General features: G+C 37.4%; 1 protein-coding gene across 2 annotated transcripts in view; it reads right to left on the bottom strand.

The window, feature by feature from the left end:
* Positions 1 to 364: 364 nt before the first annotated feature.
* Positions 365 to 16,634, bottom strand: part of RYK (receptor like tyrosine kinase) — a 114,055-nt gene continuing 97,785 nt past the window's right edge. For both annotated transcript variants that reach the window (XM_025291526.3, XM_025291532.3), the window contains exons 14-15: positions 2,303 to 2,439; positions 365 to 796 (exon numbers count right to left, since the gene is read on the bottom strand). In XM_025291526.3, coding sequence (XP_025147311.2) covers positions 685 to 796; positions 2,303 to 2,439 — 249 coding nt within the window. In that variant the 3' untranslated portion in view covers positions 365 to 684. The remainder of the gene's footprint in view (positions 797 to 2,302; positions 2,440 to 16,634) is intronic.

The following is a 16,634-nucleotide window of genomic DNA, read 5'->3' as shown; positions in this document are numbered from 1 at the left end:
GAACTCAGTTCCTACTTCCCCCAAAATAAGAAAGCAGAACCCTTTTTCATTAAAAAAAAAATTTAAAAAGAAACAATTTTCCATGAAAGGCCAGTTTCTATTTCTAGTAAGTATTTTTCTTTTTTCCTCTCTAGCTTTTCTTTAAGTTTTCTTCCTCCAACATTAGGTTTTCCTGTACAAGGCAAACCAACATCTTTTTGTGTTTTTCTTTTCCTACGAAAAAGTACTGCATCTTGAAGACAAACCATTCCCAAGACTGGTGACATTAAAACAAACAAAAAACTTTAAAGGTGAATCACCTACATTGATGAAGTAAAAAAATAAAAAGCAGTTGGCACTAAGATAGCTATTCCAAATATCCATGTTTAAACAATTTTAAAAACTGTTTATTTATTTTGTAACAATGTACCCTAGTCCAAAGTTAACTATGTTTAAAAAAAATTTTGGCCAAAAAATTTACACAAACATTTTCAGTTCAATCTAATAAAAGTGATATCTAGAAAATATTCCGTATCATTAAGTCTGTCTTATAAAGTTCAAATTCTAAAGCATTCCTAAGGCACGGTGTTCTGGAAGACAAATGTGCTTCTGTGGCGCTGCGTGACGTATGTGGCATCCAAGATTGGCTCCAAGCAGGCCCGGCAGGCACCTTCCTCCTGACGCTGTGAGACTGTGACGGCAGAGTCAGACATAGGCCCCCAGGGCTGCATGGAACTCTGTGAGACACTGGACCAGCTGCTGGAACTTGGGCCTCTCCTCCGGATCTAAGGCCCAGCAACAAGCCATCACGGCAAATCTGCAGTGACAAAACCAGAAAATTTGCCTATTGACGATATACAGGGTTGGCCAAAAAGTTTGGGTTTTTCCACAAGGTGTTACTCTTAACCTTTTGATCAATATGATACCAGCTACGTTTTCAGTCTAAATGTGGGTGTGGAGAGGAAGACATATTAAAAATCAATCTCTTCGCAGAGCAAAAATGAGTTATCTGGACATTACATGTGGATTTCAATTCTGAAACATGTCAAAATATACCAGCAAGTAGAGATTTTATGTAACTATTTAAAACACAGTCAAAATAATAATCTGCTTTATCCTGCACAGTTAATTCTTGAAGAACACAGGGGTGAGGGGAGCTGACCCTCTGCACAAGTCAAAAATCTGCATATAACTTACAGTCAGCCATTCATATCCCCAGTTCCTCCACATCCACAGACTCAACCAGCCACAGGCTGTGTGACACTGCAACATTTATCACTGAAAAAAAATCTACATGGAAGTGGACCTGCAGAGCTCAAACCCACACTGTTCAAGGGTCAACTGTATGTAAGCTGTGAGAGAAAAAACTTGGAGGAAGAGGAAGCTGTAACTAAGCTGTAAGATCCCTGGATCTATAGTAAAATCTATACAAAGCTGCCCCCTCACCACAGTATAAAAACCTCAGGGGATTCTGGAACTGAGACTTAATCACTGTGCACTGCATCACCCCTGAAGAGCCTCCTGCCCACTCTGATCCCACTGTATGGGAAGACTAGCTATGTGGTAAAAGCGGGAGACAGGAGACATTTCACTCACTAGACCAGAATGTCTTCCTTACACGTATATCAATTCACACCAGCTGGCAAGGCCAGATGGCAAAGGGAAAGGCTCTATATAGAAGCAGAAGAGGGCATCAGAGGATGAGATGGTGGGACGGCATCACCAATGCAAAGGACGTGAACTTGGGCAAACTTTGGGAGATGGTGAAGGACAGAGTTCTGGCATGCTGCAGTCCATGGGGTTGCAAAGAGTTGGACATGACTGGGTGTCTGAATAACTAACAGCATGTTCAGTGTTTTCTCACTATGCAAATGAGTATCTTGGATTAATCACTACAAATATGACACAAAAAAGTCCTAATGTCAAATGCACTCAAGAGTGAATGAGTTTGGCTGACTTTGTGGTTTCTCTGTGTGCATGCTCACTTAGTCGTGTCCAAGTCTTTGTGACCCTTTGGACTGGAGCCCACCAGGCTCCTCTGTCTATGGGATTTTTCAGGCAAGAATACTGGAGTGGGTTATCATGTCCTCCTCTTCCTCACCGAAGGATTGAACCCGCATCTCCTGCATTACAGATGGATTCTTTACCACTGAGCCATCAGGGAAGCTTATGGTTTCTCTACAGGATTATAATTCAAGTCCAAAGAGGTATGATTCTCATAAGAGTAGTCTCTGTATTAGTATGGACACCTGTTCTTATTGCTTTCATCCAATCATTGTAAATGAAATCCAACCCATGTCTTCAAGCCCAGAAAGAAACTTACAGTTCATCAGGACAGTTGATTGGCTGGGCTATCCGGTAACCGTCTTTCAAGTATGCGGCCATCTCAAACGGGTCGATATCCACGTAGGGTGTCTGCCCCAGAGTCATGAGTTCCCACAGCGTCACTCCAAAGGCCCACTGAGAAGAAGGGCAGCAACACCATGAGGGGGTATTTAACACAGTTGTCAGAATGCTGCTACTTGTGGCCAGGTACGGATAAAAAATAACAAATCAATCAACTCTTGACACATCCAGTTAGTCGATTCTCTTGTTGAACAGAAAAGAACACTTCAATGAATGCATCCTTTAATATGAATATTATTATTGTATATTGTAAAGTAATTAGAGCCACTGGAAAGAATTATTGTTGATTACAAGCCCCACCACTCAAAATTGTTATTTCTAAAATTTTCCTAATATTTAAATGTGTTACTTTAAATACCATGGCTAGCCTGCATAGTTGAGAAGTAGAAAATGTAAATCGTGTAAAATACAATGTCATGGATTTTTACTATATTCAAATAATTTAAATTAACAGAAATTCAGGAAATTTCAGTATTCGGGAAGAATATCTTTCAACCTTGCTTGAGTAAAAGACCAGATTTATTTAAAATCAACACGTAAACTATTGGTAGGAGCAGAAATCATAAGCAGTGGCAACAGTGCTTAGTCATGGTCCAACCGGGCTCCTCAGTTCAGCTGCGGCTTCTGGGGAGGATGGAGGGCATATGGGGAGTGCCTGGCAGGAATATGTCTACATGCAGCTGCTGCCATGAGGCAGGGAAGGACTCAGACTGGGATACCCACTCATCTGCTACCACGCGTGAGCCTTGAGATCAGGAGAGCTGAAGGTGCATAAGGAGGATGATATCTGTGTACCATGCTATCATGTTTATGAATCCCTTCAAGCTCTAGACTTTCTTTTTTCATTTTTTCTCATTTTTTTCATTTTTCCTTCACAACAAACCTGGTAGCCTGATATTACAGATGAGGAAACAGGTTCAAAGAAATAACTTGCAAAAAATACACTTTTTATAAGTGATGGGGGGAAAAAAGGAAAGGAAAAAAGAGGAGAGGAAAACACAAGAACTGGTCTGTTTAAAACATTTAAGCACAATGCATTAAATTTTAAGCTATTTTTTTAAAAATAATAAAATCTAGAAATATTATCTAAAGTATACAGATTTTTAAAAGATATATTAGTGAACAATAGCTTTATTTCTTATTATAATCTAGACAAACAAGAAAACAGTAGAATGGTATCTTTTAGAGTATTTTTTAAATTGTCGAAGAATTCTATAGTAAGCAAAAATATACTTGAAACATGAAGACAAAATACAGGTTTTCAAACAAAAGCTGAGAGAATATGCCACTGGCAGACCTACACTGTGAGACACATGAGAATAGTTCTTCATGTGGAAAGAAAAAACACCGATGGGAATTTGGATCTAGTCAAAGCATGAAGAAGGCTGAAAACATATGAACCAGGTATTTTTTCCTCATTTAAAAATTTCCTTAATAGACTGTTTAAAGCAAAATCCCATGTACTGTGGGGTTTATAATAGAAATGGAAGTTTTAGGTTGATGCAAAAGTAACTGCGGTTTTTGCATTGCTGAAATTTACCATTTGATACTGGAATACACTGTTAAATAAATGTCGTTATGTCATACATCATTTTAACGTACACTTATTTATTTTTTTTGCTAATGACTTATTACTTGCTGTTTCATATTTATTTTAGACTAGGGAAATGATGTTAGATAAAAAGCAAATTCGAGGAGTTTTCTTATTCAAGTTCAAAATGGGTTGTAAAGCGGTAGAGATAACTCGCAACACCAACAACACTTGGCCCAGGAACTGCTAACAAATGTGCAGTGCAGTAGTGGTTCAAGAAGTTTTGCAAAGGAGACAAGAGGCTTGAAAATGAGAAGCGCAGTGGCCGGTCATCGTCAGTTGACAACTACATGAGAAGCTGCTGGAGAACTCAACATGGACCATTCCACAGTCATTTGGTATTTGAAGTAAATTGGAAAGGTGGAAAACTTGGTAAGTGGGTACCTCATGAGCTGACCAAAAATCAAAATAATTGTCATTTTGAAGTGTCATCTTCTCTTCCTCTATGCAACAATGAACCATTTCTCAATTAGATTGTGACATGCAATATAAAGTGGATTTTATACAAGAACCAGCGATGATCAACTCAGTGGTTGGACTAAGAAGCTCTAAAGCACTTCTCAAAGCCAAACTTGCACCAAAAGGTCACAGACATTGTTTGCTGGTCTGCTGCCTGTTTGATCCACAACAGCTTTCTGAATCCCAGCAAAACCATCACATCTGAGAAGCATGCTCAGCAAATCAATGAGCTGCACCAAAAACTGCAATGCCTGCTGCTGGCACTGGTCAACACAAAGGGCCCAATTCTTCTCCATGACAACGCCAGACCTCACGTCACACCATCAATGCTTCAAAAGTTGAACGAATTGGGCTACAAAGTTTTGCCTCATCTGCCGTATTCACCTGACCTCTCACCAACCAACTACCACTTCTTCAAGCATCTCTACAACTTTTTGCAGGGAAAATGCTTCCATAACCAGCAGGAGGCAGAAAATGCTTTCCTGAGAGTTTGTTGAATCCCAAAGAATGGATTTTTACGTTATAGGAATAAACAAACTTATTTCTGGCCAAAATGTGTTGATTGTAATGTGTTGATTGTAATGTGTTGATTGTAATGTGTTGTAATGTTGATTGTAATGTGTTTGTAATGTTTTTGTAATTTTGTAATTTTGTAATTTTGATTGTAATGTGTTTGTAATGTGATTGTAATGTGTTTGTAATGTTGATTGTAATGTTGATTGTAATGTGTTGATTGTAATGTTGTTGTAATGTTGTAATGTTGTAATGTTGTAATGTTGTAATGTGTTGATTGTAATGTGTTTGTAATGTTTTTGTAATTTTGTAATTTTGTAATTTTGTAATTTTGATTGTAATGTGTTTGTAATGTGATTGTAATGTGTTTGTAATGTTGATTGTAATGTTGATTGTAATGTGTTGATTGTAATGTGTTGATTGTAATGCTTCCTATTTTGATTAACAAAGATGTGTTTGTGTCTAGTTATAATGATTTAAAATTCATGGTCCGAAACCACAATTATGTTTGCATCAACCTAATAAAATGTATGTCCAGAACAGCATAAAGGATGGGTAGGGATGAGTGAAAACAATGTATTGTAAGCTGCTTATATTAAATATGAAGTAGCATAATATTTGAAAGCAGGATGTGTACATTGTAAATCCTAGAACAGGTTTCTTAACCTCAGCACTACTGACATTATGGAGTGACTGAATTTCCTTTGCAAGAGGCTGCCTTGTGCATGGCAGGATGTTTAGTTCAGCAGCATCCCTGGCCTTCAGCCACTAGATGCCCCAAGTAGTGATAACTGAAAATGCCTCTAGATACTGCCAAATGCCCAAACCCCCAGGACAGAGGGTACAAAATGGCCCCCAAGTGAGGAAACCCTAAGCTAGACTGATCAAAGAAAACAAAAAGATAGAACCAAAATGAGGAATAAAAAAGGAAACATCATTACAGACCCTACAGATGTCAAAAAATATTACAAGTAGCTCAACTTTATGCCAATAAATTCAACAACTTAGATGAAATGAACAAATTCCTGGATATACACAAATTACCAAAACAGACACCAAAAAAGAAAATATATATAGCTCAGTAATGTTTTTTAGAGAAACTGAATTCACAATTTAAAATGTTTCCACAAAGAAAACTCTATATCCAAACAATTTCACTGGGTGAGTTCTATTAAGCTTGAAAGAAAAGAATAATACAAGCCTATTATTCGTTTGCTAGGGATGCCATAAAAAGCACCACAAACCAGGTGACTTGAACAATGGTATTTATCTCACAGCTCTGGAGGCTAGAAGTCCAAAAGCAGGGTGTCAGCAGGGCTCTTCTCCCTCTGAAGCCTGTAGGGGTGAATCCTTCCTTGCCTCTTCCTCGCATCTGGTGGTTTGCCAGCAATCCTAAGTGTTCCTCAGTTTGCAGCTGTAGTACTTCAATTCCTACCTCTATTTCACATATCATTCTCCCCTTGCAGGCCAGTGTCTCTTCTTATAATGACATCAGTCATACTGGATTAGGGTTTACCTTAATTATGACTTCATTTCAACATTATATCTCTAACAATTCCAAAAAGTCACATTTTGAGGTAAAGGGGTCAAGAGCTTCAATGTATCTTTTGGGGGAACACAACTGAAACCACAGCACCATCATATACAAACTCTTTCAGAAAACAGGGGCCGATGAAACACTTCTCAATTCTTATTTAGACCAGAGTTATCCTAAATAACCAAACCAAAGAGTTAAACTTTTTGGAACTTAATATCTTTTTCATTAATTGTTACCACTAGGTAGAGCAATGGCCATCCTTGAGATCTATACTTTGGGAGGAGGAAAGAGAACAGGATCAGATGCAGATGGGTCTGTATTTTTAAGATCTCCACAGAGACAGAGTCTATTGAAATTTCCATAAACTTACCAGTTTAAGAGTAATATTCTATTCTGCTTAAAAATGGAAAAATTATTTCAAATTAATAAAGTTAAAAGAAAGTGCCAGCTTACACACAGGTATTTGTCTGCCTTTAAACTTTATATGGCAAATAGATGGGGAAACAGTGGAAACAATGGCTGACTTTCTTTTTCTGGGCTCCAAAATCCCTGCAGATGGTGATTGCAGCCGTGAAATTAAAAGACGCTTACTCCTTGGAAGGAAAGTTATGACCAACCTAGACAGCATATTCAAAAGCAGAGACATCACTTTGCCAACAAAGGTCCATCTAGTCAAGGCTATGGTTTTTCCAGTGGTCATGTATGAATGTGAGAGTTGGACTATAAAGAAAGCTGAGCACCGAAGAATTGATGCTTTTGAACTGTGGTGTTGGAGAAGACTCTTGAGAGTCCCTTGGACTGCAAGGAGATCCAACCAGTCCATCCTAAAGGAGATCAGTCCTGGGTGTTCATTGGATGGACTGATGTTGAAGCTGAAACTCCAATACTTTGGTCACCTGATGCGAAGAGCTGACTCATTTGAAAAGACCCTGATGCTGGGAAAGACTGAAGGCAGGAGGAGAAGGAGACAACAGAGGATGAGATGGTTGGATGGCATCACCGACTCGATGGACATGGGTTTGAGTGAACTCCGGGAGTTGGTGATGGACAGGGAGGCCTGTGTGCTGCGGTTCATGGGGTTGCAAAGAGTCTGACACGACTGAACGACTGGACTGAACTGAACTGAAACTTTATATAAACTCTATTAATAATGACAGTAATTAGTCAATGCAATGATTAATTTTTAAAGTAGTGTCCTATTTCCACAGGGAAAGTAGTTCACTACACAGATGGAGCAGAGCCCTTACAAGATGAGACAGATCTGTTATTCACTCATGGGGGCAGCAGCTGTGGGGAAGGAATAATCAATCCAAACAACCTTGGAGGAAGAAACAATGAGAATTGGTAAGAACTGGATGCTGCCACTTCAGTAACCCCATCCACTGACAAGAGAAGTTCTAACAACTTCTGACTGTAAGACAGTAATGCTGGTGGTATCTGTGACCTAGAGTGTACACAGGTAACAGTGTAACATATATAAGCTTTAACAAGTACTTCTTTCACATTGTTTTGTCCATATTATCACTAAGCACCATCTACAGTTCCTGTATTACAAATTGCAGCACTAATAAACACCAAAAAAAGAACAATAAAGCCAAATGGAAAGTTGCAGTTTCATTTCCTTAGAAGCTAACAACAACACAAAAAGTGATTAATGTTGGCTCACCAACCCTCTTTAAAAAAACAAAAAAAATCAAGACCAAATAGCACAAGGACGATTTGTGGAAAATTTGTTCTCTAAAGTCTTCTGATAACTGAACTATTTTAAATTTAGACAGACATTCTATAATTTCCACTTGTTTGATGTTGTTGGAAAGGGGGCAGTAAGAAGGTCAGGCTGTTTTCCCCAGAGTTTTATGTAAAATGTATTGCTATGTCCATTTAAGGAACATGTAGAGAGTAACAATGTTTTTCTATTTCTCTTAATCCTCTTCTCCAACTTGTGTTATTTTATAGCTTAATACACAAAAGATATAAAATACCTTTTCTCACTAATAACATGTGATGTTCACTAACACACTGATGTGACTTGTCAACAGGTATATAAATAAAATTCTTTTTTACTCTTTGATAGAATGTTCACTAATGTTGGGACTATTCAGAGATTTTCATTTTGTTACTTCAGGTATTTATAAAGCAAGGCTGATCTCAATATATTATATATGATGAGAAAAAAAATTTGTCCAATTCTGAATGATCTCATCTGACCACAGTAGAGCATCAAGTGTTCTATGGCTAAAAAGTCTGTTAACACTAGAAACTTAACATCCTTTTTTCATATATGGAAATAGGTTCAGATGACCAAAGTAGCATTAATTTAATCTGGGACAAGTGCTTTCCAAGCTTGAGTAATAAGAAGAGTCACCTGGAATGTTTGTTAAAAATACAGATTCCCCAGCCCCATCTTCATACTTTGGAGGCCTAGAAAGTCAACATTTTTAAGAGATATTTAGACTCGTCTATCTTTAGACCTAGAGATCCTGCAAATTTAGGAAATAGTCTTAGATGAGGTAGCAGTGATGGTCAGACAGCAAAGACAGATGACAGTTTTTATTTTTACTGTAGTATGGCCAACATATAATAAACTGATTTGCTATATTCTCACACATGTATATTTATACCTCTGAAACAAGTCCCATAATCAAGACAATAAACAAATCCATCACTTCCAAAAGATTCTTACAGCTCTAATCCTTTCCCCCTCATCCTCTCCACTACCACCCCTACTATTTCCAAATAACAATCTGCTTTCTGTCATTAACATTAGTTTGCATTTTCTACTGCATGCATGCTAAGTCACTTTAGTAGTGTCCAACTCTTTGCAATCCTATGGACTGTAGCCTGCCAGGCTCCTCTGTCCATGGGATTCTTCAGGCAAGAATACTGGAGTCGGTTGTCATGCCCTCCTCCAGGTGGATCTTCTTGACCCAAGGACTACAGAATTTTACATAAATGGAATTATTCAAACTGTACACCTTTCCTAGCTTCTTTCACTCAGAATAACAATTCTGAGATTCATTCATGATTGTAGCATGTATCAACTTTTCATCGTTGAACAGGATATGAATAAAGCTGTTTTTACCTGTTGATAGACATTTGGATTATTTCCTGGTTTAGCTACAAAAACAAAGCTGCTATGGATATCTATGTACAAGTATTGGTAAGGACACATGCTTTCATTTACCTAGGAGCAAAATGACTCGATGTGGTATGTATATATTTAACTGTTTAAGTAACTGCCAAACTGCCTTCCAAAGTGAATGGACCATATTACATTCCCATCAGCAGTGTAAGAGAGCTACCATTTTTCCATATCCTTGCAAACACTTTGGTCTAGCCACAGTAACGGGTGTGTAATAGTATTTCATTGTAGTTTTAGTTTGTATTTTCCTAATGACTAATGTTAATCATATTTTCATATGCCTATTTGTCATCTATGTATCTTCACCGGTGAAGCATCTGTTTAGATATTTTGCCCCCCCCCTTTTTTTTTTTACATTGAGTTGCTTTTTTTTCCTTTTATATTTACTTATTTGGCCCTCCAGCCTGCATGTGTGATCTTAGTTCCCCAATCAGGGATGAAACCCAAAACCCCTGCATTGGAAGCACAGAATCTTAACCACTGGACTGCCAGGGAAGTCCCTTAGGTTGCTTTTTTATTACAAGTTTCCCCTGCTGTCTTAAAGTAGAGCATTCCTATGAAACAGTTTATACACTGAAATGGTATAAAGTGAGGCAGTAATTACTTTAGGACCAGTTTACTAACACATACACAATATAAATCAAGATAAATCACAGATGTTCACAAACACAGTTAAGAGCTATGGTGGCTTGATGCTGATATGCTAAGTGTAGTGCCTGGGTAAGGAGCTTGGCAAGGCCACTCTTGGTTAGGGTAGTTAGGGTGAGAGATGCCTCTATAATTGCTGCTGCAAAACACTTGAAAGCTATTTTGATTTTTACCTTTTTTTGTAAAACCAAAATTCTCTTTGGATTTCTCTTGGTTTGTGAAAATCCGTATACTAACAAAGGTCTTTTGTAAAAGCAAAGTCACATAAAGCGAACTTCTGAAAAGTGGGGAATGCCTGTATTGAATGTCTAGAGCTCTTTATATATTCTGAAAATTTGTCCTTTACCATAGATATACGATTTGCAAACATATTCTAAGTGTGACTTGTCTTCTCATTCTCTCAACACAATTTCAAAAAGAACAAGTTTCAAATTTTGATAAAGTCTAATTTGTTCTTTTACAGATCTTTACTTGGTGTTTTATCTAAGAAATCTTTGCTTAATGAAAAGCCCCACAGATTTTCATCTACTGTTCTCTTCTAGGAGTTTTATAGTTTTAGGTCATGCATGCACTTAGGTCTGTGATTTACTTTGGGGTAACTTTCGTACATGGAACAAGTTATGAATTGACGTTCCTTTTTTTTTTTTTCCTGGTAGCTGGATATCCAGTTGCTCTAGGGCCATTTACTTAGAAGATAATCCTTTCTTCACTGACTTGCCTTAGCACTTCTGTTGCAAATTAACTGTCCATACATATGTAGGTCAAGTTTTAGACACTCTATTCTACTCCACTGAACTACCTATCTTAGTGCCAATACCAAACTGTTCTGATTATTGTAATTTGAAATCAAACCCATAATGTCCTTTTTTCAAAGTGTTCTGTGAAGTGAAAAGTTATCTTTTCATATCAATCTTATCAACTTCTACAGAAAACATTTAAAGTCTGCAAATATTTTCTTTGAAAATGTGTTGAATCTATAGATCAACTTGGAGAACATCTCAATATTTAGTTTTCTGGCCAAAAAACAAGGTACGGCACTCCATTTATGTAGGGTGTTAATTTCTCTCAACAATGTTTCCTAGTGTTCATCATAAAAATCTTTCCCAATTTTTGTCATATTTCTAAGAATTTCATACATTATGCTATTTTTTTTTCAAAAAACTCTAATATCTGATTTTTATTAGTATATAGAAATACAACTGATTTTTGAACACTGATCTTATATTTTTCTAAACTCATTTTTCTAAATTTTTCTAAACTCATTTACTCAATTTTCTTCATAGACAATTAAGTTGTCCACAAATAAAGTTCCTTTTTCTATCCAATCTTTTCTTGCCTTTTGTTTCCTTTTCTTGCCTCAGTACACCGGCTAGAACCTTGAGAACAATACTGACGAGAGTAGGCGTCCTTGTCTTGTTCCTGGTATTAGGTAAAACGAATTCAGCCTTTAAGCATTAAGTACAGTAATAGCTATAGTGTTTTGTTTTGTGTAGATGCCCTTTACCAGACTGAGGAATTTCTGTGTCTATTCCTAGACTGCTAGAAATTTTTATTAGAAATGAATTTTGGACTTTTTTCTAATACTTTTTCTGCATCTACTGAGATGATCATGTGTTTTTCTTTTTTTAGTATGTTAATATGGTATATTGCACTGCTTGATTTTTCAAACGATAAAAAAGCTTGTATTCTTGGGATAAAGTTTATGTGGTCATAATATTATTTTAAAATATACTTATGGAGTCTAAACTTTCAATTTTTACATTTGTGACCATGATAATGATATGTAGTCTTCTTCGGTGATGTTTCAAGGTACTGCTGACATCAGAGAATGAGTTATTAGCGTTAGTCGCTCAGTCATGTCAGACTCTTTGTGACCTCATGGACTATACAGTCCATGGAATTCTCCAGGCCAGAATACTGGAGTGGGTACCCTTTCCCTTCTCCAGGGGATGTTCCCAACCCAAGGATCAAACCCAGGTCTCCCGCAATGCAGGTGGATTCTTTACCAGCTGAGTGACAAGGGAAGCCCCAGCATGAATAGAAAAGTATTCTCTCAACTTTCTGAAGGAAATTGTATAGAATTTGTATTATTTCTTCCTTAAACGTTTCAAGGCATTCACCAGTGCCCCAGTTTAATACAGACCTAAAGTTTTCTTTTGGGGCAGCCTTTTAACTAAAAATTAAATTTTGGGGAAATTCCCTGGCAATCTAGTGGGTAAGACTCTTGAGCTTTCACTGTTGACGGCCTAGGTTCAAGACAGTGCAAGCCACACGGCATGGCCAAAAAAAAAAAAAAAATCATCTTTTAAATAGATATGGGGTATTCAGATTATCATCTTTTAGGATTTTAAATAGCTCTGCTGGAATTCCATCACCTCCACTGGCAGTGGGGGAACTCTGTTTTAATTATTTTCCTTTAGCAGGTATTCCATATTTACAGAATTGAAGTTGATAATGTGTGTTTGTGCACACACATGGGCATGTGCCTTTGGGGGCATTTATTTATTTTTTTTTTTTAATTTTATTTTATTTTTAAACTTTACATAACTGTATTAGATTTGCCAAATAGGGGGCATTTATTTTAAGATCACTCACACCCAGCAGTGTTAGTCTTATCCTTGGAGAGCCGCATATATAAAAGGATCTCAGAAGGCCTCACACTGTCCTCTTCTACCCTCTATTTCCATGTTGAATCTTCCTATTTCTCTTTGTATTACTCGCTTTGTCAGACTTCCCTTCGGAGATCCCATCTGCTCCCTCGACTACAGTTGTTATTTATGAGTAAATGATTTATTAATTGACCTTTGTGGCCTAAGGTGTCCCTCTTAACTATTAGATACATTGCATAGATATCTACTGTGCTTTTGTACCCAGGGCCCATGTTTCTGAAAATGTCAGTATAATCTTTGCACTGTGAAGATGCAACTCAATTGACGACAACAAGTAGACTGTCTGGTTTGGGGAGAAAACATGATTGATTTGCTATAGGGCATGTTGAGTTCAAGATACTGATGGGTGGAGTGTAGGTCTGGACTTCTAGAAAGACACAGAAGCAGGATATTATAAATTGGGCATCAGCTTCATGAAAGTGGTGACTGAATAAACAGAGAGCTTATGGTTCTCAGAGGTATAAAGAAGCAAATAGAAAGAGAAGAAAGCCAAGAGAAGAACATAGGGAATGTTGACTTCTAGTTAGTGAGAAAGGAAAGATGAACAGTGAAATAAAGCAGAAAAGTAAGAAGAGAATCCAGAGAATGCTGTGTCTCAGAAACCAAGGAGGGAAATAATTTCAAGGAGATTCTAGTCTCTAAACATACCTGCAATGGTCAGAAAGGATGAAGAAATCATTGGGGGCTTTTAAACAAGCAGGTTTAGTAAATCAATAAAGATAGATATGATTGTCATGGCCCTGTGGGAGATGAGAAAGTAGAGACAATAAATAGATTACACTTTGAAGAAGTTCAGTTATGAGGAGGAGTGGAAGGATTGTACCTTAATGGGCTGGTAAGAGCGAGAGGTTTTATTGTGTTTTCTTTTATTGAGTTTGTTTGGGTTTTAGGCAAGGAAGCAATAGGAACAAAGAAACTGGACATATGATTACTGGAAAAAAGGTCCAAGCAATGATAGGTGAATGGGCCCAGAAATCCAGGTAAAGGTATAGTTTGGCATAGGAGGAGGTATACCTCGTCTGAGATGGGATTAGAGCAAGAGATAGGAGAGAGAAGGTACAGAAAATTCTTAAAGAAGGATCTCTCATTGACCTGTGGGACAACTTCAGGTTGCTGAATATATTTGTAAGTGGGGTCCTCAAAAACATGCAGTGGAGATATGGGGCAGGGAACAGTGGACAGAAAGAATGATGAAGAAATAGCAACTGAAATGTTTCCAAATTTGATTAAAATTATAAAGCAACAGATCTAAGAGCTCAACAACCCTCAAACACTATAAGCATGAATAAATTTACGGAATATATCAAATTGTTCAAAACTACTGATAAACAGAAAATCTTAAAAGCTGCCAGAAAAAAGAATGTTAATATACAGAGGAACCAAGATACTTTCTCAAAGGAAGCTATTCAAAGGGGAAGACAGGGAAGCAACATCTTTAAACATCTTCAACATCTACTGTAAGAAAAATATCCAGCTAAAATATCTTTCAAAAAATGAAGGAGAAATAAAGACTTTTCCAGAAATAAAAAAGCTGAAAGAATTTATCACAAGCAGATACACACTATAAGAACTGGTAAAGGAAGTCCAATAGGAACCAATAATGTCAAATGGATATATGGCTCTAAAAGAGGAACAAAGAGTACCAGACATAGTAACTGCATGGGTAAATATGTGCAACCTTTTTTTTTCATTGCTTAAATCCTTTAAAAAGATCATTGAACATATTCCCATGCCCTTTTTACAGTAATTGATAAAACAGAAAATCAGTAAGGATATAGATTTGAAAGACAGTATCAACCATCTCGATCTAACTAACAATTATAGAACATTCCATCCAACAACAACAGAATGTGTATTTTCAGGTCCACATGGAATATTTACTACTAAGGTGGACCATATTCTTGACCATGATGAAGTCAAAAAATTTAAAGGATTTAATTCATGCAAAGTAGGGTTTTGTGAATACAATGGAATTTAGAAATCAGAAACAGAAATCTAGAAAATCTTCAAATATTTAGAAACTAAATAATACATGTCATCCAAATAGCTCATGTGTCAAAGAATTAATCAAAAGGAAAATTACAGAGTACTTAGAACTGAATGAAAATAAAAACACATTTCAAAATTTGTGGGATGCTGCATGTATACTATTAAACATAAATATTAGAAAAGAAGAAAAGTCTTAAATTAGTGACTTTCATTTTCACCTGAAGAAACTAGAACAAGAAAAAATTAAAGTCCAAGTAAGTTGGTGAAAGGAAATAATGAAGATTAGATGGAAGTCAATGAAACATGAAACAGAAAAATTAGTGAAAACAATTCTTAACTCTGAGAATATCATTAATGATAAATCTTTTGCCAGATTAAAGGAAATAAATGTTATAAATTAACAATATAATGAATGAGAAAGGTGATAGCATTAAAGGTTCTTACAGGTGTTAAGTAGTAAGACAATATTATGAACTTTTTCTCAATAAGTTTAGACACTCAGATGAAATGGACAAATTCTTTGGAAGATAAGAATTCTCAAAGCTCAGTCAAGAAGCAGATAATCAGAATGTTGTTCAGCTGCCAAGTCATGTCCCTAAAGACTGCAGCACACCAGGCTTCCTTATCCCTCACCATCTCCTGGAGTTTGCCCAAGTTCATGTCCATTGCATTGATGATGCTGTCCAGCCATCTCATCCACTGTCGCCCTCTTCTCCTCCTGCCCTCAATTTTTGCCAGCATCAGGGTCTTTTCCAATGAGTCAGCTCTTCGCATCAGGTGGCCAAAGTATTGGAGCTTCAGCTTCAGCATCAGTCCTTCTAATGAATATTCAGGGCTGATTTCCTTTAGGATTGACTGGTTTGATCTCCTTGCAGTTCAAGGGACTCTCAAGAGTCTTCTACCGCACCACAGTTTGAAAACATCAATTCTTTGGTGCTGAGCCTTCTTTATGGTCCAGCTCTCACAACTGTACGTGACTACTGGAAAGACCAGAGCCTTGACTATATGGATGTCTTCGCTTTTTAACATGCTGTCTAGGCCTGTCATAGCTTTCCTGCCAAGAAGCAGTCTTTGTCTAATTTCATGACTGCGTTCACCATACACGGGAGACCCAGGTTTGATCCCTGGGCTGAGAAGATCCCCTGGAGAAGGAAATGGCACCCCACTCCAGTATTCTTGCCTGGAAAATCCCATGGACGGAGGAACCTAGCAGGTGACCGTCCATGGGGTCGCAAAGAGTCAGACACGACTGAACAACTGAACTTCACTTCAGTCACCATATGCAGTGATTTTAAAGCCCAAGAGGAAATCTGTCACCACTTCTGCCTTTTCCCCCTTCTATTTGCCATGAGTGATGGGACTGGATGCTGTGATCTTAGCTTTTTAATATTGAGGTTTAAGCCAGCTCTTTCACTCTCCTCTTTCACTTTCATCAGGAGGCTCTTCAGATCCTCTTTGCTTTCTAACCATTAGAATCGGTATATCTGAGGCTGTTGGTATTTCTCCTGGCAAACTTGATTCCAGTTTGTAACTCATCCAGTCTGGCATTTCTCAGGATGTGCTCTGTGTACAAGTTAAATAAACAGGGTGACAATAAACAGCCTTGTACTCCTTTCTCAATCCTGAACCAGTTGTCCCATACAAGGTTCTCTAACTGTTGCTTCTTGTCTGGCATACAGGTTTCTCAGGAGAAAGGTAAGA

The sequence above is a fragment of the Bubalus bubalis genome, chromosome 1 (assembly GCF_019923935.1).
Source record: "Bubalus bubalis isolate 160015118507 breed Murrah chromosome 1, NDDB_SH_1, whole genome shotgun sequence".
Classification (NCBI taxonomy): Eukaryota; Metazoa; Chordata; class Mammalia; order Artiodactyla; family Bovidae; genus Bubalus; species Bubalus bubalis.
This window is presented reverse-complemented; position numbering and strand designations above follow the sequence as displayed.